General features: G+C 35.4%; 1 protein-coding gene across 9 annotated transcripts in view; it reads left to right on the top strand.

Moving 5' to 3' along the window:
• ZNF638 (zinc finger protein 638) overlaps nt 1-23,177 on the top strand; it is an 85,270-nt gene that overhangs the window by 47,127 nt on the left and 14,966 nt on the right. For 4 of the 9 annotated variants that reach the window (XM_087436594.1, XM_087436595.1, XM_087436593.1 and 1 more), the window contains 11 exons: nt 4,782-4,832; nt 6,722-6,793; nt 7,825-7,911; nt 8,183-8,251; nt 9,188-9,228; nt 10,607-10,738; nt 12,635-12,763; nt 14,329-14,370; nt 14,852-14,992; nt 17,045-17,170; nt 23,077-23,114. In XM_087436594.1, coding sequence (XP_087292720.1) covers nt 4,782-4,832; nt 6,722-6,793; nt 7,825-7,911; nt 8,183-8,251; nt 9,188-9,228; nt 10,607-10,738; nt 12,635-12,763; nt 14,329-14,370; nt 14,852-14,992; nt 17,045-17,170; nt 23,077-23,114 — 928 coding nt within the window. The remainder of the gene's footprint in view (nt 1-4,781; nt 4,833-6,721; nt 6,794-7,824; nt 7,912-8,182; nt 8,252-9,187; nt 9,229-10,606; nt 10,739-12,634; nt 12,764-14,328; nt 14,371-14,851; nt 14,993-17,044; nt 17,171-23,076; nt 23,115-23,177) is intronic. The other 5 variants (XM_087436590.1, XM_087436589.1, XM_087436591.1 and 2 more) reach the window with 4 other exon arrangements.

Below are 23,177 nucleotides of genomic sequence, written 5' to 3'. Positions count from 1 at the left end.
GAGGTCTTTTTAAAGCAGATCTGATCATTCCGTTCTTAGGGACCCGCAGGAGAAAGCCCAAATTTCTTCACCATTACATAAAAGACCGTTTACTCTTTGGTTCCAGGTTACGTTTTCAGTCTCTTGTCACTTAACTGTATGTTATGTTCCAGCCACTCAGAACAGTTTATTTTCCAGTTATACTATACTATTTCATTTCTCAGTTCTTTATTTATGCTGTCCATTTGTGTGGAATCGTTGTCTGAATTCCAGTTAATTTTACTTAGTGAGCACTTATTAAGGACCTGCTAAGTAGATGCCAGCCCTTGTGCAAGGTACTGAAGATACAAAATCAATTAAGATGCCTTTTTGGGGGCGTACGTAGGGCAAATCCTCATTTATCCTTTAAGGCCCATCTCAGGTGGAACTTCTTTGTGATACCTTCCCTGACTCTCCTAGGCAGTTAGAAGCTCCCAACACCGTTCTAGTAATACTGTGTACATGATAAGTCTATCTCTCTTTCACTTGGCTGGGTGAGGGAATATTCCTAGTTTTATTTTTCCATCCCTTAATATCTCAAGTAGTGTAAGAGTTAATGAATAAACATTTGCAGGAGGAAGAGTACAGGGATACTCACACCAAGTTTGTATTAATGGTATAACTGAACCCATGGAAAAATACATGGTGAACCAAAATTTTCTGGTTCATCATCCTTGACTTAATGATTTTTTCCTGTAAGATTTTATTGGATTCTTTTTTTTTTTAAGTAAGTGTATCTTTTTCTTTTTACCTTTCCAATTCCCAGATGAAAATGACCCTTGAAGTTAGTTATTTCCCCAATAAAAGCACTCTGCCCAAATAGTTCCCACATGTGAGTTCTTTCAAACCTTTAAGGAAGTGATAACTCTGGTTCTATTTCAGCTGTTCCATAACATTCAGAGGAAAGGAAAACTTTCTTTAAAAGGGGGGGTGGTGAGAGGACAAACAAGAAGAAAAAAAACAGGCTAGTACATCAAATGCTGACGAAGATATCAGAATGGCTAAAAGAAGAACATAGTAACACCAAATGCTGTTGAGGATGTGGAGAAACTCGTACATTGCTGGTGGGAATGTAAAATGGTATAGCCGTTCTGGAAAAGAGTATTGCAGTTTTTTAACAAAGTGAAACGTGCTTATAATAGGACGCAGCAATTACACTCTTTGGCATTTATCCCAAATGAATTATGTTCACACAAAACCTATTTGCACAAAAACCTATATATGAATATTCATAGCCTCCTTATTCATAATAGCCAAAAACTGGGAATAACCCAAATGTCCTTCAGTGGGTGAATGGTTAAACAAACTGTGATATGTCTGTAGCATAGAATACTACTCCGCAATAAAAAGGAATGAATTATTGATGCATGCAGCAACTTGGATGGCTCACAGAGGAATTAGGCTGAGTGAAAAAAAAAATCAATCTCAAAAAATTATATATTGTAAGCTTCCCTTTATATAACATACTTGAAATGATAAAATTATATAGAGAACAGATTAGTGGTTGTCAGAGGTTGAGAGGGAGGGAATGAGGTGGCTGTTATAAATGGGTAATAGGAAAGATCCTTGTGATGGAACTGTTCTGCATCTTGACTGGTGGTCGCAGTAATCTACACTTATGTGATAAAATTTCAAAGAACTAAATACACAGTAATGAGTGCATGTAACCTGGGTAAATTTAACTGTTGGTAGGTTGTATCAGTGTCAATTTCCTGTTTGTGATATAGTACATAGTTATAAAAAATATTATCATTAGGGGAAACTGGATGAATTATATATGGGATCTCTATTATTTCTTACCACTCCATGTGGATTTACAATTATCTCAAAATTAAAAGTTAAAGAAATGGGGGCCAGCCTGGTGGCATAGTGGTTAAGTTCACATGCTCTGCTTTGGTGGCCTGGAGTTTGCGTCTTCAGACCCCGGACGCGGACCTATACACTGCTCATCAAGCCATGCTGTGGCAGCGTCCCACATACAAATCTCAAATGGTTTTTCGTAGGACTTGGTAAGCTGATTCTAAAATTCATATGGAAAAACAAAGGGCAAGAATAGCTAAGAGACTCTTGAAGAAGGAATTTACCCTGTCCAATAGTAAGACTTCTTATAAATCTATAGTAATGAAATCAATGTGCTATTGGCAGAGGGAGAGATCAAGCAACAGAATGACAAGCCCAGAAACAGATCCATACATATATGGAAGCTATATGATGCAGCAAGGACAGATTTCTCAATAAATAGTACAGGAAACAGTGGTTATCTATTTGGAGAAAAACTGAAATTGGATCCCTATGAGGGAGAAGAATTCTTCAAAACAGAAGGCTGTGAGCCGTGTCAAGAACAGCTGGAGGATGCAGGACCCGAGAACAGAGCGGTGGAGTATTTGGCAAAGCCAAAGCTGAGAGTCCCCTTCAAAAGAACAATTTCAGCAGCGTGGTGAGGATGGAGCCTGGATTGGAGGGGGTTAAAAACTGAACCGGAAGTGATAGATCAAGACTGGCATAGATGTTGTTAGCTCAGGGCCAATCTTCCTCACCAAAAAAAAAAAGTTAAATGTTTTAATATGCTGATAAAGCTATCATAATAAAACTACAGAAGTTTCACTTATGAATCTTAATGTAAAATTTTTAAGTAAAATTTTAGCATATAGTGTCTGAGAGCACATTAAATGAATTATGTAGTGTGCCCAAGAGGGGTTCATATCAGAAGTATAAAGATGGTTCAAGATTAGGAAATCTGTTAATTCAATTTACCATATTAAGTAGAGAAAGATAAATGTTGAAGGATATTTGGTAAAGTTCAACATCCATTTGTAGCATTCAAAAAAAAATTCTTAAAGTAGGTGACTACTTCTTAATATTATAGTGTTTGTGTGTACATAAATTTTGTTTCTATATATACAGACATACATAATATCTCAAGTCAAAAGTCAGCATATGCTTAATAGTGAAACAGAGGAAGCATGCCCATTAAGATTGGGAACAAAACAAGGGATACTCATTATCACCTCTGTGAATTAACAAATACTATTCTAAAATTAGCCAGTGCACTACAAGTCAAGAGGCATAAAAATTGGCAAGTATGGTACAACATTATTATTTGAAATATGTATGTATGATGAAAAACCCAAGAGAATCTATTGAAATGCTGTTAAATATAATTAGCCATCTTAATTCTCTAAATATAAGGTTTCAATTGCTTTATTATATGAAAAGAGTAACCACTTATATATAATCTAATAAAATATTCCATTTACAATAATAAAAAAGGTAAAAGCTATGAAAAGAAAACTTGAAATACTAAGGGACATAAAATAAGGTAAACAGCTCATTCTTGGATAGAAAGCCTCACCATTGTAATAGGCCCTTTTTTCTTATATTAAAACATAAATATTATGAACCTAGTAAAAATAGCAATAAGATTTCTTTTGTGTGAGGAAGATCAGCCCTGAGCTAACATCCATGCCAATCCTCCTCTTTTTGCTGAGGAAGACCGGCTCTGAGCTGACATCTATTGCCAATCCTCCTCCATTTTTTTCCCCAAAGCCACAGTAGATAGTTGTATGCCATAGTGGCACATCCTTCCAGTTGCTGCATGTGGGACGTGGCCCCAGCATGGCCAGAGAAGCAGTGCGTCGGTGTGCGCCCGGGATCCAAACCCGGGCCGCCAGTAGCGGAGCACGTGCACTTAACCACTAAGCCACGGGGCCAGCCCCAGCAATAAGATTTTTTAAACCATATAGCTGATTATAAAGTTTACACACAAAAAATTAACAAAGAATAAACAGGAAAATTCTGCAAAGAAAGAGTAATTAGGACAGACTAGGACTAACAGATATTAAAATACATTACAAAGTTAAAGATTCATAATAGTTTCATAAATAGACAAAAGATCAGTAGGACAGAGGAAATTCCAGAGATATTCCCCAAAACATATGCAACATCAGTAAATCATTATGGTAACATTTCAGATTAGCAGGGAATTATTCATTAGATTGACTAGCCACTTTGTAAAAGTAAAGCACTTATGCCATCAAAATAAATTACAGATGGATCAAAGATTTAAAGTAATACATAAGGGGGTAATTAAAAGTATTGAAAGAAAATATGGAGAATTTGTTTGTTTTCAATTTCAGAGTGAGGAGGTCCTTCCCTATCAGGAACACATTTGACTACATAAAAATTTTTGCATAAGTATTTTGCATAACTTGTTTTTTAAGAATTGTTACCTGTGTGATATAGACTAATTTTCATAATATGTAGACTCTAATAAATAATAAGAAAAACTGCAACAACCCAAAAGATAAATTGGCAAATACTAAGAATAGGCAGATCACAGAGAAAGAGAGATGAATTAAACATATGAAAATCGATATAACTTGACTCATAATTAAAGAAATAAAAATTAAATCATACTAGTTTCCATCTCAAATTGGAATGATTAATAACTTCTCTTACATACTGTGTTTGTGTTGAAATGGGGAAGCCCCATTCTCATGTACTATTGATGAGAATATTAATTGGTACAACTTTTCTGGAGGACAATTTAATGTTAATTGTTAAAATTTACGTATATGCCTTTTGTGTCAGCAAGTCCATGTCTAAGAACTTATCTGTAGTTATAGTTCTATGGGCATACAAAGATGAGTATAAGATGTTTCTTGCAGTGTTTTTTCAAAATCATCGCCAGGTTAGCTCTTTCCTAAATCTAAATGATGTTATTTGTAATGTTTTATTGATAATATTTTTTCTTGTTATTTTAGCCAAAACTGGGCAAGCCAAGACGTCTGCAGCCAAAGTGAATAAATCTTCAGGTAGGTCTTTTATTAGGATTCTATACATATTAGTTAACTTTAAATTATTTAAGAAATATATAGCAGTAGTCTTGTATTTCATGTGATATAGTATAGTATGTGCCAAGTATATGCTAATCTTTGAAATTTATAGTCATCTGGAAATTTTGAGAAAGGAGATATAGTAGATAATGTTCTTTCCTTGTAGTAATTTAAGATTATTTAAAGATAATTTAACTGGGAAACTGTTTCTCATGATGTGAATATCAGAGATATTTCCCTCTTTCTCTTTTATTGAGGTCCTCTCTTTATATACTTTCTTTTATAGAGAAAGTCCAGATAAACTTACAGCAAATTATGTTCTCTTTGTAGTTTTTATGGACTATAGTGGATTTTAAAGTAATTATTAATTTTTTTCTCTTTCCCCTAGCATTATCCTTTTTACTTTCCCTCCCATTTCTGCTAAATACTGGTTAATTCAGGGTCATCTTTTTAAGTGGTTAGAGATCAGTGTGTTCAATTGTCTTCCCTATAATGGTAGAAAGGAACAGAAGCAGCCTTGAACTAGCAAATACCATTGTTGGTGGCAGATCTAGAATTTTCGTATAGTAGTTCCTTAGAAGCAGTAATCAGAAGAGGTCAGGGGTGGCTAGAAAACTTGTTTTGAAGGTACATTTATTTAGCAGTTTGATATTACTTTTATAGTAGGTTTATGAGATTCACTGGTGGCGATTTGGGGGAGTGGGCACTAAAGCCACTAGCCACCACTTAACTGTTGGAAATTAATTCTAGATATTTTTTCCTTAAGTTTTGGCACCCTAGAAGTAGTAAAGTGGATTGACTTGTGGTCATAACAGGAGTAGTGAAAGAAATACCTTAAGGGCCCATTGGGGCTCAGATTACTGCAGTCTGGCAAAACTTGGAATTGACTAAGAAATGATTAGTTAAGTGACGGTCTGTATAAGGATTCGTGTTGCTCTTTTTGAGTGAAGATTAGGGTCTGTCTTTGGATATAAAGGGTGGATTTGTGAACTATTTCGATTGATTTTTGTGGCTGTCAATAATTCTTTTTATTTGTATGATAACTTTTCAAAAGCATACGCATATTTTCATAAGAGTCTGGTTAGGTAATTATAGTGATCGCCACCCTTGTTTATAGTTGGGGAAACGTGCACAGAAATCAGTTAATGCCCCAAGTCTTCACAGCTTTACTTGGAATTCAACTTGGATCTACTGACCTGATCCTGGGCTTTTTCCTCATACTACCTTGCTAGTTGTTATGAATCCTAATTTTCAAAGCTAAACCTCCTGTTCTCTAAATGGAAAGGGTTTTGGCTCTCTGGTGATCTTTTCAGTGACACTTTGATGACAATAAACATCATCTTGAAAAATAAGCAACAGTAAGTAATAGATGTGTATGTACAAAAAAGGGTCACAGCAATTTAAGTAGTCCTGTTCAGATAGGGCCCACTAGGAATGAGTCAAAGCAATATTTATGTGACCTGACCACGATGTAGGTGTTCTTGCATGTTTTTCAGTCAAGTGGGAGCCAAGGAAGCATGGGCTGGGAGGCCCTAAATAGAACTGCTTTTGGAATCATTAAAAGCATCATGAGATTGTTTTTATATTCTTGCAGTTAGTGAGTTTGCTTCTAGTTGATCCACATTTGCCTGAATGCTCTTTTTAAGTACCCCAGTGGGGAGGTGAATTCTTATTTCAGTGATGTTTTTCTTCCTGAAGAAATTATCGTCATTGCTAGATTTAGAAAATGACCTGTGTCGCCAAAGGTGGTAGCATTTTATGTTTTGAATAAAATATAGTCTGTTGCTCTTAGGTTCTTTGTGAGGTTCTTTAGGGATTGTTGATACTAGATAAATAAACCAGTTTTGACTGCAGCTTTTATCATTTAGGGAAATCAGCAGGTTCTGTAAAATCTGTGGTAACAGTAGCTGCTAAAGGTAATAAAGCTTCAATCAAGACAGGTAAGACTATTGGGAAGGAGAGGTTTTATTAAGCTTATTCTTAATTCTGCGTTAAAGAATATAATAAACATAATATCAAAAGCAAGTTTTAAATTCATAACTTGCATTGTCTAATATCCTGAAAAGTTTGGTAGATACTTCTTTGATATTTAAAACCTGACACATACAGGACTTTTAATTTTTGGTACTTTGGTCTTTGACAGTATCTGCCACTGCAGATATATTTTTGTGTCAGAAACCTTTTTTTGCTGAGGAAGAGTCACCCTGAGCTAACATCTGTTGCCAGTATTCCTCTATTTTGTATGTGGGCTGTCACAGCATGGCCACTGACGAGTGGTGTAGGTCTGCATTCAGGAACCGAACCCAGGCCACCGAAGCAGTGTGTGCCGAACTTAACCACTAGGCCACCTGGGCTGGCCCAAAGTAGGAAACATTTTTGACAGCTGTGTAATCACAGGCTGTTTTACCCCCCACCCCAACCCCCAAACAAATTGTTTAATCTTTGTTTCCCTCATTTTTTTAGAGCTGTCACTTCATACTATCTTCCCCAGCCTGTACAATTCCTCTGATATTTGTTACTTTAAAGATTTTTCTTTCTGTTATAAGAATGTATTTCCTCCATAAAGAAATGGAACAGTATTTTAAATAAATGTAACGTATTGAAACTAACATGATCTGTTAATTATAAATTAAATATAAATTAATACATTTTTCCAATAGACTAATGTAATTTTAAAAAACCCTTGTAGAAATTATAAAATATGATTTTTTTGTGTGATTATGATGTGCTTCTGCCACGTGAGAGTTAAACTTGTGGCTCTAGTGGCTCATTAATGGCCATCAACAAAAATTGTATGCACTTTTAATCTTATTGGTGAATAGATACTGAAAATAAACGGAAATAATAAATAGATGGAAAAGAAATGCTTTTATAATAAAGTTGAACTACTTATTTACTAATACGTTGGTATGAAACATGCTAAATGATCAAACAGACCTGTAGAATAATGGTTCAATTCTACTTTTAAAAGCAAAATCGAGTGGAAAGAAGTCTCTAGAAGTCAAAAAGGCTGGCATTGTCAAAAACAAAGACGCCAATAAACCTATGATTATACAAGGTAAGCTTGAAATGCTGTCATTCAGTGCTTTCTTTTCTTTAGATCCTCTTGGTGTACATTTGAGGTATATTTTGAAATTACTGCTTAAAAATCTTCAAAGGGATTGTTTTGTTTTTCTAAGAGAAGTTTATATTACCTTTGACTTAAATCAGGTCAGCCTAAGGATACTTTAAGTGACAAAATATAAACTAGTTTAAGTTCCGTTTTAGTTTCATTAGTTAATTATATTAGCATGTTTTTCTAGACTATTAAAGCAGACTATTTCCTGCAGAAAACTCTGAAATAAAGACCAGTATGGAAGTCAAAACCACTGAAAATAGTGCTAAAGAAACTGTTTCAGGTAGGTCAATACAAATTTTATTTTGTTCTCTTATGTGTAAAGATAGAAAGTTAAATTTTAAGAAAATAAGGTATTTAATTTTGTGTCCCATATATACTTTTTATAACACCAAGGTCATACCTAAGTGAAATTAAGAATATTACGATTCTGGGCCGGCCCCATGGCTTAACGGTTGAGTGCACGTGCTCCGCTACTGGCGGCCCGGGTTTGGATCCCGGGCGTGCACTGACGCACCGCTTCTCTGGCCATGCTGAGGCCGTGTCCCACGTACAGCAACTGGAAGGATGTGCAACGGTGACATACAACTATCTGCTGGGGCTTTGGGGGGAAAAAAAAGGAGGAGGATTGGCAATAGATGTTAGCTCAGAGCCAGTCTTCCTCAGCAAAAAGAGGAGGATTAGCACGGATGTTAGCTCAGGGCTGATCTTCCTCACACAAAAAAAGAATATTACGCTTCAAATCTTCACCCTGTCTCTTGATTACTCTTAAATTTTGCTCTCAGAAGGAATAAAACTAAACATAACGATTTAAAAGCCAATTTTACTTCTTTTTTGTGTGTGTGAGGAAGATCAGCCCTGAGCTAACATCCAATTCCAACCTTCCCCTTTTTGCTGAGGAAGACTGGCCCTGGGCTGACATCTGTGCCCATCTTCCTCTACTTTATATGGGACGCTGCCACAACGTGGCTTGACAAGTGGCGTGCCCGGGATCCACACTTGTGAACCCTGGGCCGCGGAAGCGGATCGCGCACCTAACTGCTGCGCCACCGGGCTGGCCCCTCAATTTTACTTCTGTAGCTATTTCCTACTTAAATTCTCTAGACTTTTGTCAGTTGTATACATTTTCATGTAGCTACTGTTTAATCCATTACGGAATAAAGTGGGATCTTGATAAATAAAAATCTGCATGAATTCTTACTTTATTTTGTGTCTTAAGAAGCTGCTTTGGAGGCTGCAGAAAATGAACCAGTTAACAAGGTCAGCTTTTATTTTTCACTTACTTTTTAAAAGCCTAAGAAATTTTAACACAACGTTTTTCTTACTAAAAACCTAGGTAAAGAATGTATAGGATTTGGCCTGGTGAAAAATCCCAGTCATTTGTGACTTTTAAAATATGGTTTGAGTTCAAAAATCTCGAGTTACAAAGTCAGTCACAAAAATTTACGTGCAGATTATCGTTAAATGTGCATGTTTTTGAGGATTACTTTTCACTAAGATCAAAATTTTAGGCCAAAATGGGTTTTTAAGTAGACAACAGGTTTTCATTTTAGACACAATAGAATTTTGTGAATTCTTTTCTTCTTTTTTTCTTCGAGACAAATGGGAGATAATGTCTCTATTTAGAATGTCAGTTGTTCTTTGCATTTTTTAGAGGAGCAAGTGAGGTTTGTAGTTTTCTTTGAAGGGCATAAAGCTCACTTTATTGTTTTCCTTTGGTTACATTTGTCATTATGAATGTATTAAAATCTCACTAATTTAGATTTTGCTGGTTAAGATCTTGAGATCATTCAGGTGCTAAGCATAAGTTTATTTTTGACTGGTAGATCCATTCTTCAAATAGTAACTAAGTTTTGTTTTAGCAAGAGTATTTTAAAGCACCAATAGAGTATTTTAGATTCACTTAAAGGACTTTAGAAGAAACCATTTATGAATACAATTGACGTGCTAGTTAAAAATCATTCTCAACTAGTTTATGAAAATTATAACTGCCCACCCTTTTTTTTTCTTCCAAAAGAAAGTCACAAGTTGCCAATTTATTATAGTACACCTTTGGGGATTTCCCTGACATCCACTAAAGGAAAAATTGGCATTGATGAGAGTCATCTTGAAGAATAAAATAGATGTGAGAGAAGAGAAGGCAGAAATGAAAGTATTTACTTTGTAGTGGGGATTGGGTTATGGGCTAAGGATCCTAAGAGACTAGGTAAGCTTTTTTTTATTGCCTAAGTGATTATTTTATTCAGTAAGATAAAAGGATATGCACTGATATGGAGCTAGGGGGTGTTCGCATCACAAGGCACAAGAATGGCAGCAGTATGTGAAAGGAAGGAGTTGTCAGAGGCAGGTAATTTGTGTTTTTAAACTTGTATTTTTAAACAGCAGTTGAAAAAGAGAACTAAAGATCTTGACTAGATGACAGATGGTATGACTGAAATTATTCTATGTACTTGAAGAGAGGAAATTTGCATTTTGTTTTGTTTTTAATTTGAGATTCAGACCAGCCTTCTGAATTGATCAGATTTAGTATTAAATGGAATTTAAATACTAACATAACTTATGATCTGCAGTATAAACTTAAGTAAATATAAAAGTAGTTAAAGAAATTTTAATGTCAATTCTTAAATTTGTTTTGAAGGAAACAGAGGAAGTGTGTGTGGTACTTATTTCTAATTTGCCTAATAAAGGATATTCTATAGAAGAAGTTTACAACCTAGTAAAACCATTTGGTGGTTTAAAGGATATTTTGATTTTATCATCTCATAATAAGGTAAGGGTTGATAGTAGCTGTTCATATTGTCTGTAAGCACATTTTGAAAAACATTTACGTTCACAAAACTAGAAAGAAAGGGTTTAAAAGCAGCACCTCAAAATAAGCTGTCTCAAGCTAAGGGATTTTTAAAATATAAAACACAGATATCGCTTATTTTAGTAGTATTCTAATCATAGTTTTAATAATGGGAGGATGGCTTACTAATTTGTCAAAGCTTTGCTCAAAATTCTAGTTTAATAGAAAATGTTTTACATCTTTAGTATTTATTAATACAGAGTTTTTTAAATGACTTATGAAATTTTGTGGAGTACTCTTTTACTGGTATTTCTTTTACCAATTATACTTAAATGGGAAGTAACCATTTTCGGACTCAGACTAATGATGTCATCAGTACTTACAACAGCCTAGTTTTATCTGTATGTTTTAAGTTTACTGTAATAAGTATATTGCTTTTGTCATTTTAAAACAAAACATATTGTTAATAATGAACAACTTGTGGAAGGTATTTTATCGGAGGTGAGATTTCAGGAAAGTTTAAATAATGGAAATGACATCATTAGGGGGGTGGTTAGTAGTGTTCTTACAATATAAAGGAGTTGGTGATCACTGGAGACCTTGAGAGCAGAGTAGGATATATATGTTTGATGGTCATTGGAGCCAGTGCACTTAAGAAAACAGTAGGAGAGAAGAGTGAATAGAAGTGAGTTATATGCAATTTCACATCATGTTAAAAGTATACCATCTGAGTGGTTGCACAACTCTCTAACTATACTAAAAACCATCGAATTGTATACTTGAGTAGGTGAACTTTATGTTATGTAAATTATATTTCAATAAAGCTGTTTTTAAAAAGCAGATTATTTGTAATGTTTAGAGACAGACAAGAATAAAAAGGAATGCATTTTTTAATGTAAGAATTTTTTTATGTGACAATACATTGAAATAGGGGAAAATTGTGGGGATCTGGGAAGAAATAACTCAAATACGTACTTTACATGATATACCGAAGTAGATATATAATTAGATAAATATAAAATCCACATGCAGAAAATCTAGATTATTGTCTGTCTAGGTTTGATTAGAGTTAAATAGAATTATGATACTTTTCTAGAAATTATATGGAGAGATACCAGATTCAATCATATAAATAAACATTTTAAACATTTGTAAAATTAAAATTAACATAATCAAAGAAAAATGGAAATAAAACATTAAAAATATTTGTGTAAAATGGGAAACAATTCATATCCACATTATGCTATAAAATATTAAAAGTTCAATAAATAAATTGGCAAATGACATAGATAATTCATTAAAAAAAAAGTTACAACTATAAACAAATACGTGGAAGGTTTCCACCTCGTTAACTATCAAACATACGAAAGAATGTTCAACCTCTTTACTTAGCCAGGTCTGAAAATTAAAACCAAAATATATGGAGCTACAGTTTTACACTTATGAAAACAATAAAATAAAAAATAACTTTGGAATCATTACACATTTTTTTGGTTCTTTTATTTCTCTTTATCAATCATTAAATTTATTCACTTAACAAATATTCATTAAAAGTCTTCTATATGCTAGATACTGCTCTAGGTACTAAGGATACAGTGATGGTTAAGATAAATGAGATTTTCCTTAATGTTGTTTACTGTGATGTCCACTCCTATTTCTCTCTTTTGTATTGACTTATGAGTTTAGTCATTCATTATTTCATGCTTATGGTTGTAATATTCTGAGTCTGTTGGCCTCACCTTTCTGAAGAATGCATTTTTTATCTTAAAAATGTTTACTAAGTTATTCAGTTTATTTATTCTTAAGTATTAAATCTTTTCAAGAAAAAGCAACTTAAATAAGACATTTTTTTTGTTCTTGTGATTTCTATTTTAAAAGGCATTTATAGAGATAAATAGAAAATCTGCAGATTCTATGGTAAAATTTTATACCTGCTTCCCAATATCAGTGGATGGAAATCAACTCTCAATAAGTATGGCTCCTGAAAACATGAATATAAAAGATGAGGTAAATAATAGACTTGCCATCATCTTTACTAGAATATTGTTAAATTTTCTTATCAGATTTGTTGTAGTCTGTTATGTTTTCTGGTTTTCTTCTCTGGGTTACATGTTTTCTTTCAGACCCTGAGAAAGCTTCCTTTCCCTCCAGTCTCCCATCCCACTGTGAAAGAGTTACTTCCATATTGAGGGAATCCAATCCCTCATGTATGTTGAAATGGAGAAAAAGTTGAAAACTATTGTCTGTAGAGAGCTCTGTTCTTATCTCACTGCCATTATCTGTTATCCAAACTAGAATCCCGGAGATTATCTTTAACGTTTTTCTCTCATTTCTCAACAACCAGTCCGTCACTAGGTCCTGTCTATTTTAACTCGTAAATATTCTGGAATTTGTTCCCTCTTCATCCCATCCACCATTGCTTCACCTCTTAAAAACTCCTACTGAAGTAGTTGTTCTTTATATTTTTTCTACCTTCAGTTTTGTCTCTCTTTTTTTTTTATTAAATTGGTCTTTTTTTTTTTTTTTTTTTTTTGAGATTTTTTTATTTATTTATTTATTTTTCCCCCCCAAAGCCCCAGTAGATAGTTGTGTGTCATAGCTGCACATCCTTCTAGTTGCTGCATGTGGGACGCGGCCTCAGCATGGCCGGAGAAGCAGCGCGTCGGTGCGAGCCCGGGATCCGAACCCGGGTCGCCAGCAGTGGAGCGCGCTCACTTAACCACCAAGCCACGGGGCCGGCCCCAGTTTTGTCTCTCTTAAAACCTTTCTCCACAAAGTCATGAGACTGACATAAAATTCAAATTCAACTGATTTAGAAACCCTTCCTTATTTCCGTGTGGCCTACAAACATTTACTGTCAACTGCTAAGAGACATGAAGCAGAGATATTAGAATCTCTAGAGGAAGGTGGAAGTGCATGTAATTTGGAAAAGCCTTCCATTGAGAATCACTCTAACGTGATATAATTGCTGAGATTGTTTTACACGTCAGTAGTGTCGAAGAAAAAAAAATGTTTAAGAACCATAGTCTCATAAGATAAAGTTCCTTTCCTATACATGTGACCTTACCAGTAGCTAGTCTCTCCCAGCTTTGACATCCTTGTCTCATGCCATTCTTTGCCTTTTTCTAATTCAATAGCACCAAATTGCTGTACACTTAATACCCGGTTCTGTTTTTTCACTACCCTACATCTCTGTTCTTCCTCATTCCCTACTTTGCTTAATTAACTTTTTGTTTTATAATTTGAATTCTCTTACTGTTTGCTAAAGTAAATCTCTTATTCTTTGTATGTTAATTTGAGTGTCCTCCCCTAAATGGTACCACTTTTTTAATCTTTAATGTACTTAGAGGAATAGGAAGAATTAAGGTGTATGGGTAGGATGGGACTTGGATAACTTGTTTAGGAAGAGAGAAAGATTTTTGGAAGGAACAGAACTTTTGCTGATTCTTCATTTTATGAAATAGTGCTTAATGCTTATTCATATAGGTTATTTTATTATAAATCTTGACTAGTTAAATATATGAAGGAGGAAGAGCTTACACCTCCCATCTTCGTCTGTTTTGCCTTTCTAGGAAGCTTTATTTACAACCTTGACTAAAGAAAATGACACAGAGGTGAGTTTTGCATTTAAATGCTTTTGTACACTTGTTTAGTTGATAGAGACATTGGTTGGTTTATTTATTCACCTGTTAGGAATTAAAGAAAACCTGAGTACTAATTTTAAAATATTGAGGTGATGGAGGTGTCAGATGGATCTTCTCGGTAAAAATAAGAAATGTAAGGGTCATGGTAGTCCCTCATGTAAAATATTTTCCAGATGCTGGAGCCATATTAGTAGCTTGGGTATATTAAGTGTTTTGGGTAAATACTATGTTGTTAGAAGAAAGATTATACTTCCTGTTCTGGTATATTGTTTCCCTCATTACTCAAATCTAAAACTAAGACCTCACTATCTTCACCCACATAGTCACTTTCTTACTCTTGGGAGAGGATATCATCTGACCTCTGAAAAGTTAAATTGCTGTTAATCTGTGTTTTACAGTCTGATACTTCAGCTCTGTTTCTCTTTTTCTGTGCTGTTTTCTTAAAAAAAAGCTACAGGCAAATGTGGATAAAATTTACAGTCGATTTGTACATCTTGATAACTTACCAGAAGATGGACTTCAATGTGTACTTTGTATTGGACTTCAGTTTGGAAAAGTGGATCACCACATATTTATAAGTAATAAAAACAAGGTAACAAGGTCCTAATTTTAGCTGTATGTTCTGTCAAGAATATATAACTGAACCCCATAGTCTCATGGTCTGCAACTTTTAATTCAGCTTCTGACCTGAAGCACCTATAAACATTATTCAACCTTTTAGCGGAATTATGATAGACCAGCATATTTTCTCCTGGACTGTGACAAGAAGGAAGAGGTGATCTCTCTCTCCTCAGAACTCCTAGTTTTAAGGGGAAGTAAATGTTGCACAAGGGAGAGAGGTAATGTATGCAAAAAGCATTATGTTACAGGGAAGTTTGTTTATTTTTTTTTGTGAGGAAGATCAGCCCTGAGCTAACATCCATGCTAATCCTCCTCTTTTTGCTGAGGAAGACCGGCTCTGAGCTAACATCTATTGCCAATCCTCCTCCTTTTTTTCCCCAAGCCCCAGTAGATAGTTGTATGTCATAGTTGCACATCCTTCTAGTTGCTGTATGTGGGACGCGGCCTCAGCATGGCCAGAGAAACAGTGCATCGGTGAGCGCCCGGGATCCGAACCTGGGCCGCCGGTAGCGGAGCGCGCGCACTTAACCACTAAGCTACAGGCAGGCCCTACAGGGAAGTTTAGACTTGAATTCATTTAGTCTTAACTACCTATGTGACCTTGGCTAAGTTGGTTTACACTTTTAGTCCTTAATTGTACAATAAAAGGATGTTACCAGGTATTTTCTGAAGTTCCTTCTAGCCATAAAACAGAGAGAGTTAGGTCTCTTTGTGCAGTTTATGTGGAAAGAAGTATAAAATGATCATTCCGGGGCCGGCCCCCGCTTCTCCCGCCATGCTGAGGCCGCGTCCCACATACGGCAACTAGAAGGATGTGCAACTATGACATACAACTACCTACTGGGGGCTTTGGGGGAAAAATAAAATTATTAAAAAAAAAATGATCATTCTGTCCTTACATGATGTGGCTTCTTACAAGAAATTGTCCACCTCTTTACATTTTCTTTGCCCTCCCTGTTTAATATTTAATTCAGATATATGTTCATTATAAAATTAGATTTTGATCAGTCATATATTACCTAGAAAGATAGGGTTTCATGTCAAAGTTGACGTTTGCTTCATAAAAAGTACCTAACTGACCAACAAGTAGGTATTAATTTTTCTGACATGCTTTTAACTGGTGCATAGAGCATATCTGGTACTTTAGAAATAGTGTGGCATAGTGTGGAAGGGAGATGACAGATGGCATAAGGAATTCTGAACCTTTACTTTAGACATCTTTAATCCTGATGTGAAAATACTGACCATCCTTTTCAATTTTGCCTTGACTTTGCAACACTTTAAAGATTGTTTTCTCTTGTTTACTTTGAAATGAGGTTTAACCTTACTTGTGTAATCATATATTTGAAGTCTGGAAGAAAAATTATTGATACTTTTAAAAAGTTGTAAAGGAATTTTTTTATTGTGGTAAAATATTTAGAACAAAACTTACCATTTTAATTATGTTTAAGTGTCAGTTGAGTGGCATTAAGTACATTCACATTGTTTTGCAACCATCACCACTATCCCTCTCCGGAACTTTTTCTTTCTTCCCAAACTGAAACTCCATGTCCATTGAACAATAACCCTCCATTGCCCCTCTTCCTAGCCCCTGGCAACCACCATTCTGCCATTCTACTTTCTGTCTCTATGAATTTGACTACTCTATGTACCTCATGTAAGTGGAGTCATACAATATTTGTCCTTTTGTGATTTGCTTATTTCACCTAGCGTGATGTTTTTCAGCATGTGTTGCAGCATATGTCAGACTGGTCCTTCCTTTTTAAGGCTGAGTAATATTCCATTGTATGTTTATACCACATTTTGTTTATCCACTCATCTGTTGATCAACACGTGGGTTGCTTCTACCTTTTGGCTATTGTGAGTAATACTGGTATGAACAGGGGTATACAAATATCTGTTCAAGTCTCAGCCTTCAATTTTTTGGGGTATATACCAGAAAGTGGAATTGCTGGATTCATATGGAAATTCTACTTTTAATTTGTTTAGGAACTATTGATACTTTTTTTGTCTTCTCCAAAAGGCAATTCTTCAGTTAGATAGTCCTGAATCTGCTCAGTCAATGTACAGCTTTATGAAACAAAATCCACAGAACATAGGTGACTATGTATTGACCTGCACATTATCTCCAAAGATGGACTCATCAGAGGTAAGATTGTTTTGTATTGATTTTTGTGCTTTTAGAAAATGAAGAAAGCTGTAAAAATCATTCTCCCAAAGCTAGAAGATGTACTCTGAAGGTAATTTTAAGAATTATTCTTGGGCAGTAGCCAAACTGGTTCTGAGTTTAGATATTCTTTCTTGTAAAATTATGTTTTGCAATCACTATTCCAGTTTTCGTGTTTTATGGAGCACGATAAATTTGTCTAAATGAGGATAAATTGAGGTAATTTTGAAAAATGTGATATATTCCTTCTGATACTTATGGACATATGTGTAGAGTGAGTCCATCTATGTAACATGATTATCTCCAGAATGCAGAGCTTACTTTGCAGAGTGTTTTGAGGCCATTTTGGCTTCCTTCTGATAGAAAGAAGTTTTATTCTTTTATTTGTTTAAATTATATTTATTATAAACTCTCTTGCATAAGAAATAAGATTTGACAGGTTCTTGGCTTACACAGTAATAATACACGCATGCCATCTATGAATGGTCCACCTTTGAGAGAATTACATTCAAACTCGTTTATTTTCTCTTAGTTTCATTATATCTCAATAACAGGAGGTAAATAGTAGGGTCTTATATTTGGTGTCTGCATGTTTTTGTTTGTTAATCTGCCAAAAATTTTGTGTGCGCTCAAGAAAAAGAAAAAATTTCATCATCTAAAACCAGATTAGGGCCGGCTCCGTGGCTTAGCAGTTAAGTGCGCGCGCTCTGATGCTGGCGGCCCGGGTTCGGATCCCGGGAGCGCCCCGAGGCACCACTTCTCCGTCCAACGTGAGGCCGGGTCCCACGTACAGCAACTAGAAGGATGTGAACCTATGACATACAACTATCTACTGGGGCTTTGGGGGGAAAAAACTGAATAAATAAAATCTTTAAAACCAGATTAAATAGAGCTCCTATAAGTAAATGCATCATAATAGGTTTCAGCACAAATTTGAGTGGCTTGTTTAACCTGATAATTTGGAAAGAATTTTTAAAGTTTTTAGCAATTTTTTTTTCAGTAGAACATTGTATTTTCTAAAATTTGTGTTTTTGATATTTTTCAAGTTATTACTTTGTTCAGCTATGTTAAGAATTATAGTAAACGCTGACTATACAGAAATTTTTCTTCCAGAAATATGGTCTCAAATTCTTGGACTTAAAAAATGAAACAAGTGAAAATTACGTAAAACCTCTGCCTGTTGATAGGACTGGGGAAAGGATTGGGATGAAGAATATTGAGTTCAGTTTGGTTAGAGCAGAGGATGGGTGAGGGGAGTAATGGGTGATCAAGTTAAAAAGCAAGGTTGGGCCCATGTGGAATATCTGTCAATTTGCGTGTCTATATTATCTATCATGTGGTATTAATTGACATTCATGATAGTAATAAGCTACTACAAAATTCAAGATGCGTTGTAAATTGCCAAAGTTTAAATAACATTTAATATGATTGCAATGCTTGTATTGATACTTAACTTCCCAAGCCCTTACTCAGAACCTTATTCTTACAGCTCATTTAATTGGAGAGCACATTAGGCTTATTGTGAAAAACTTGGCTTCACCACTGATAAGCTAGCCTCATAATCTCTTGCACATGTCACATAGTGTCCGTTATATCCGTTCAACAAATGATGTATTGTATCCTAGAGGCAGGTAGACTAATTTCAAGGTATTGTAATGGTCTGTCTGAGAAGTAATGAAAGCCTGAGCTAGACTATGAAATGGAAATAAATCCTACCCCCAGATTTTTTTAATAACAGTTTTTAATTTATCATGTTTTTTTTTTTTGTTTTTTTTTATTTTTTTTTATTTTTTCCCCACAAAGCCCCAGTAGATAGTTGTGTGTCATAGCTGCACATCCTTCTAGTTGCTGTATGTGGGACGCAGCCTCAGCATGGCCGGAGAAGCAGCGCGTCGGTGCGAGCCCGGGATCCGAACCCGGGTCGCCAGCAGTGGAGTGCGCTCACTTAACCACTAAGCCACGGGGCCGGCCCAAATTTATCATGTTTATAATGAGTTAATTAACATCTTTATATTACCCTCTCTTCAATACTACCCCACCATTTTTGTTACCTGTAATGTTACTTCCACGTGTGGTATGGTACAACCTTTAGTTCTATAACTAAAGGTTCTAAAGTTATAAAGGTTCTATAGTTACCCTGCACATGGAGCCCGAAGGCTTAATTCTAAGTACTGAAAACCAATATGTACATTTTTGATATCTTGGTTATGAAGATATTTACTGCAAGATTAAGTAGTAACAAGAATGAGTCTATGAAGAAGGAAATACAGTTTGCGTCTATAACTTGTACACTTGGACGTGACTTTGTAATATTCTCAGTCATTTCTCAAAATGATGTTATGGTTTTTTTTTCTTCAGTATTTGGTTAATGGCTTTCCTATACAGTTAGGAGTTGTTTTTTGTGGTTGAGAGGAAAAAAAGACTTTCTTCATGTTACTCAAGTCATATAACTTAATTAGTATTTGTTGAATAGAATCTACTCTCTTAGAGCTATTCTTCTGACTCCTTGTTCTAAATTTATGGCTTTTAGCTTCGTAAAGCAACTACAGGTCCCCGACTTAACGATGGTTCACCTTATGATTTTTCAACTTTACGATGGTGTGAAAGTGATAGGTGTTCAGTAGAAACTGTACTTTGAATTTTGAATTTTGATCTTTCCCCAGGCTAGCAATATGATACTCTTTCGTGATGCTGGGCAGCGGCAGCAAGCTGCAACTCCCAGTCAGCCACGTGATCGAGAGGGTAAACAGCCCATACTCTTGAACCATTCTGTACCCATACAATCTGTTTTTCACTTTCAGTACAATATTCAATAAATTACATGAACTATTCAACACTTTATTGTAAAATAGGCTTTGTGTTAGATGATTTTGCCCAACCATAGGCTAATGTAGGTGTTCTGAGCATGTTTAAGGTAGGCTAGGCTAAGCTATGGTGTTCAGTAGGTTAGGTGTGTTAAATGCATTTTTTTTTTTTTTTTAATTTTTTGCTGGGAAAGGTTTGCCCTGAACTAACATCTGTTGCCAATCTTCCTCTTTTTTTTTTTTCCTCCCCAAAACCCCAGTACGTAGTTGTATATTCTAGTTGTAGGTCCTTCTAGTTCTTTTATGTGAGCTGCCACCACAACATGGCTACCGAGAGACGAATGGTGTGGTTCCTCGCCCAAGAACCAAACCCGGGCTTCCGAAGCAGAGTGTGCCGAACTTTAACCACTAGGCCTTCAGGGCTGGCTCTTTTTTTTTTTTTGGCTGAGGAAGATGTGCCCTGAGCTAACATCTGTTCCCAGTCTTCCTCTTTTTGCTTGAGGAATAGTGACCGTGAGCTAATGTCTGTGCCAGTCTTCCTCTATTTTGTATGTGGGTTGCCGCCACAGCATATCTGCCGACGGGTGGTGTAGGTCCATGCCCAGGAACCAAACCTGGGTCACCGAAGTGGAGCGTGCTGAACTTTAACCACTAGACCATCAGGGATCTCCCCCCCCCCCCCCCCAGGAAGATTGGCCCTGAGCTAACATCTGTGCCCGTCTTCCTCTATTTTTGTATGTGGGATGCCACCACAGCATGGCTTAATGATTGGTGTGTAGGTCCATGCCCAGGATATGAACCTGTGAACTCCAGGCCTCAGAAGCAGAGCAGGCAAACTTAACCACTGTGCCACTGGGTGGGCCCCTTAAATGCATTTTTGACTTAACGATATTTTCAACTTAGGATGGGTTTGTTGGGACATAACCCCATTGTTAAGTCAAGGAAGATGTGTATACACTTTTGATTTTCTTTTTATTGCTCTTCTAAGTTACTTCTGTTGTTTCTTAGATTCTGTGTCTCCCACTCTTTTGGATTACTTTTCAACTGGCAAGAGTACATTGTTAAATAATTTTCCCCAGAAAGTATGTGTGGGTAGTAAACTTTCTGAACCCCTGCATATTTGAAAATGACTTTATTTTGCTCTTACATATTTTGTTGATAGTTTATCTAGGCGGAGATTTCTTTGCTCAGATTGTTTTTCCTTTCATCGTTTTTCTTAACTAGGTATTGTTAAGGAGAAGGCTGATGCTAATCATACCTTGTTGTATTCTGTGTTTTTCTCTCTGAAAGCTTTTAGCGTTTGTTCATTAATTCATTAAACAAATATTTATCTAATTCCTTCTCTACGCCAGCACTGTTTTAGACATTAGAATACGTTGATAAACAGGAGTCAATGTTCCACTTCTCAGGAGCTTATATTTTAGTGGAAGAGCCAGACTATAAATAGAAGAGAAATATATATGTATTTATTTATAATCCTTTTATATGTATATATGTGTTTATATAATGTCAGGTGGTAAAAAATGCTATGAAGTGCTATGGAGACAAATAAATCCAGATAAAGGGATGGAGAGTGATGGATGAGGGGATGTGTATTTTGGAGTGGTCAGGGATAGCCCCTCTGAGGACGAGTTGTTTGAGAGACCTGAAGGAAGTAAGAGAGCAAGCTCTCCGAATATGTCAAGAAGAGGTTTTTAGAAAAGCAAGAGCTAAGGCCTTAAGGACGTATTTGGTGATTCAAGAACTCCAAGGAGGATCGGTATGGCTGATGCTTTGAGCAAGGTTTTATCTTGGTTTAAGACTAATTTTTTCCTATAGCCTGCTTAGAGCACTCAGTGAATTTATAAAATCTAAAGATTAATATGTTTCTTCACCTGAGGAAAAGTTTTCCTCTTATTTGATTATTTCTTCTTTTAAATTTTAATGTTTTATCTTTCTGGAAATAACACCTGTACTGATTTTGGGGATCCTATTGTATTGAATTTTCCTTTATAAAAATTCTTTAGAGTTGTTTTTAAAGCTGTTCAGTTCTCTGAAATATCTTCACCCAGTTTTGTATGCTTATTTTCTCTCTTCTGCATTTTTCTCTTTTATTCATTTATGACTAAAGAAGCAAGTTAGCTAATACACATATCTAGTATAGATTTTCTCTACTATCATATAGGGCTTTTTTTCTCTCTCTCTAACAAGCTTCTGTGAATGGGAAGACTACTTGTGAACGTTGTGGATGGGGCTTATCAACTGCCGTCTTAATTTCGGTTATATAGCATTATGATGTAGACTGGATGCCCCACACCCCAGTAAAAGCAGGCCTTTACTCTGGTGGAACTCCCAACACCCATCCCAGGAATCCTCTAGGCACATTATTCAATTTCTTTAAAGTGAAGTTCTTGGTTTTTAATCTTAAAAAAGAAGGATAATTCTCAACTCAGAGTATACGTGATTCCTACAGAAAAAGCCTTCAGTTAGTATATATAAGCTCTAGAGGGCAGACATTTTTGCTGTTTTGTTCACTGATATATCCTGAATGCCTGGACCAGTACTTGGTTTATAGGCACTGAATTTTAACTCCTGCTTCCATTTTGGGCTCCAGGACATTGCTTTTCTTGGTGATTCAGATATATGTTTAAAAGGATTATTGTTAAGGTTTGTTCAGCACTTCTAGGTGTTTTGAGTAGAAAGCTTTTTAAGTCAACTAGTCTCCCTTATAAGTAGAAGACTTTTTAAGTAATAATTACCCAATAAAGATGTTGATTTTTCAGGTTCTTTTTATTCTTAGCAAAAGGTGGTGTTTCTAGGCTTTTAAAGTTAGAAAAATTTCTTATTTATATGAAACTTATTTTTCTCCTTAATTGCCATGTCAGTTATTCAGTATAATCTAATTAAGAGCTCTTTATCTAATGAGAAAAAAATTCTAGAACCTGGTAGTTTTGTGGACACAGAAAACTAGCTCTTTTGATTTATTTTTAAGGTATGGTCCTGATTTTTAGCAAAGATTTTAAGAACTGAGAGCATTGCATTGATGAATTAAATATTTAAAATCCAGTAGAATAGCCTCTAATAAAATGTGGAATTATGTTACAGGCTCAAGCTGAGAAAGACCCAGAACCAGGAAAAGAAAGGTATGTTGCTTTAAGTTTGCTAACATTTTCATATACTACTAATTATGAATTTATTTCTGTATT

The sequence above is a fragment of the Ceratotherium simum genome, chromosome 11 (genome assembly GCF_057802395.1).
Source record: "Ceratotherium simum simum isolate JZ-2026a chromosome 11, ASM5780239v1, whole genome shotgun sequence".
Lineage (NCBI taxonomy): Eukaryota > Metazoa > Chordata > Mammalia > Perissodactyla > Rhinocerotidae > Ceratotherium > Ceratotherium simum.
This window is presented reverse-complemented; position numbering and strand designations above follow the sequence as displayed.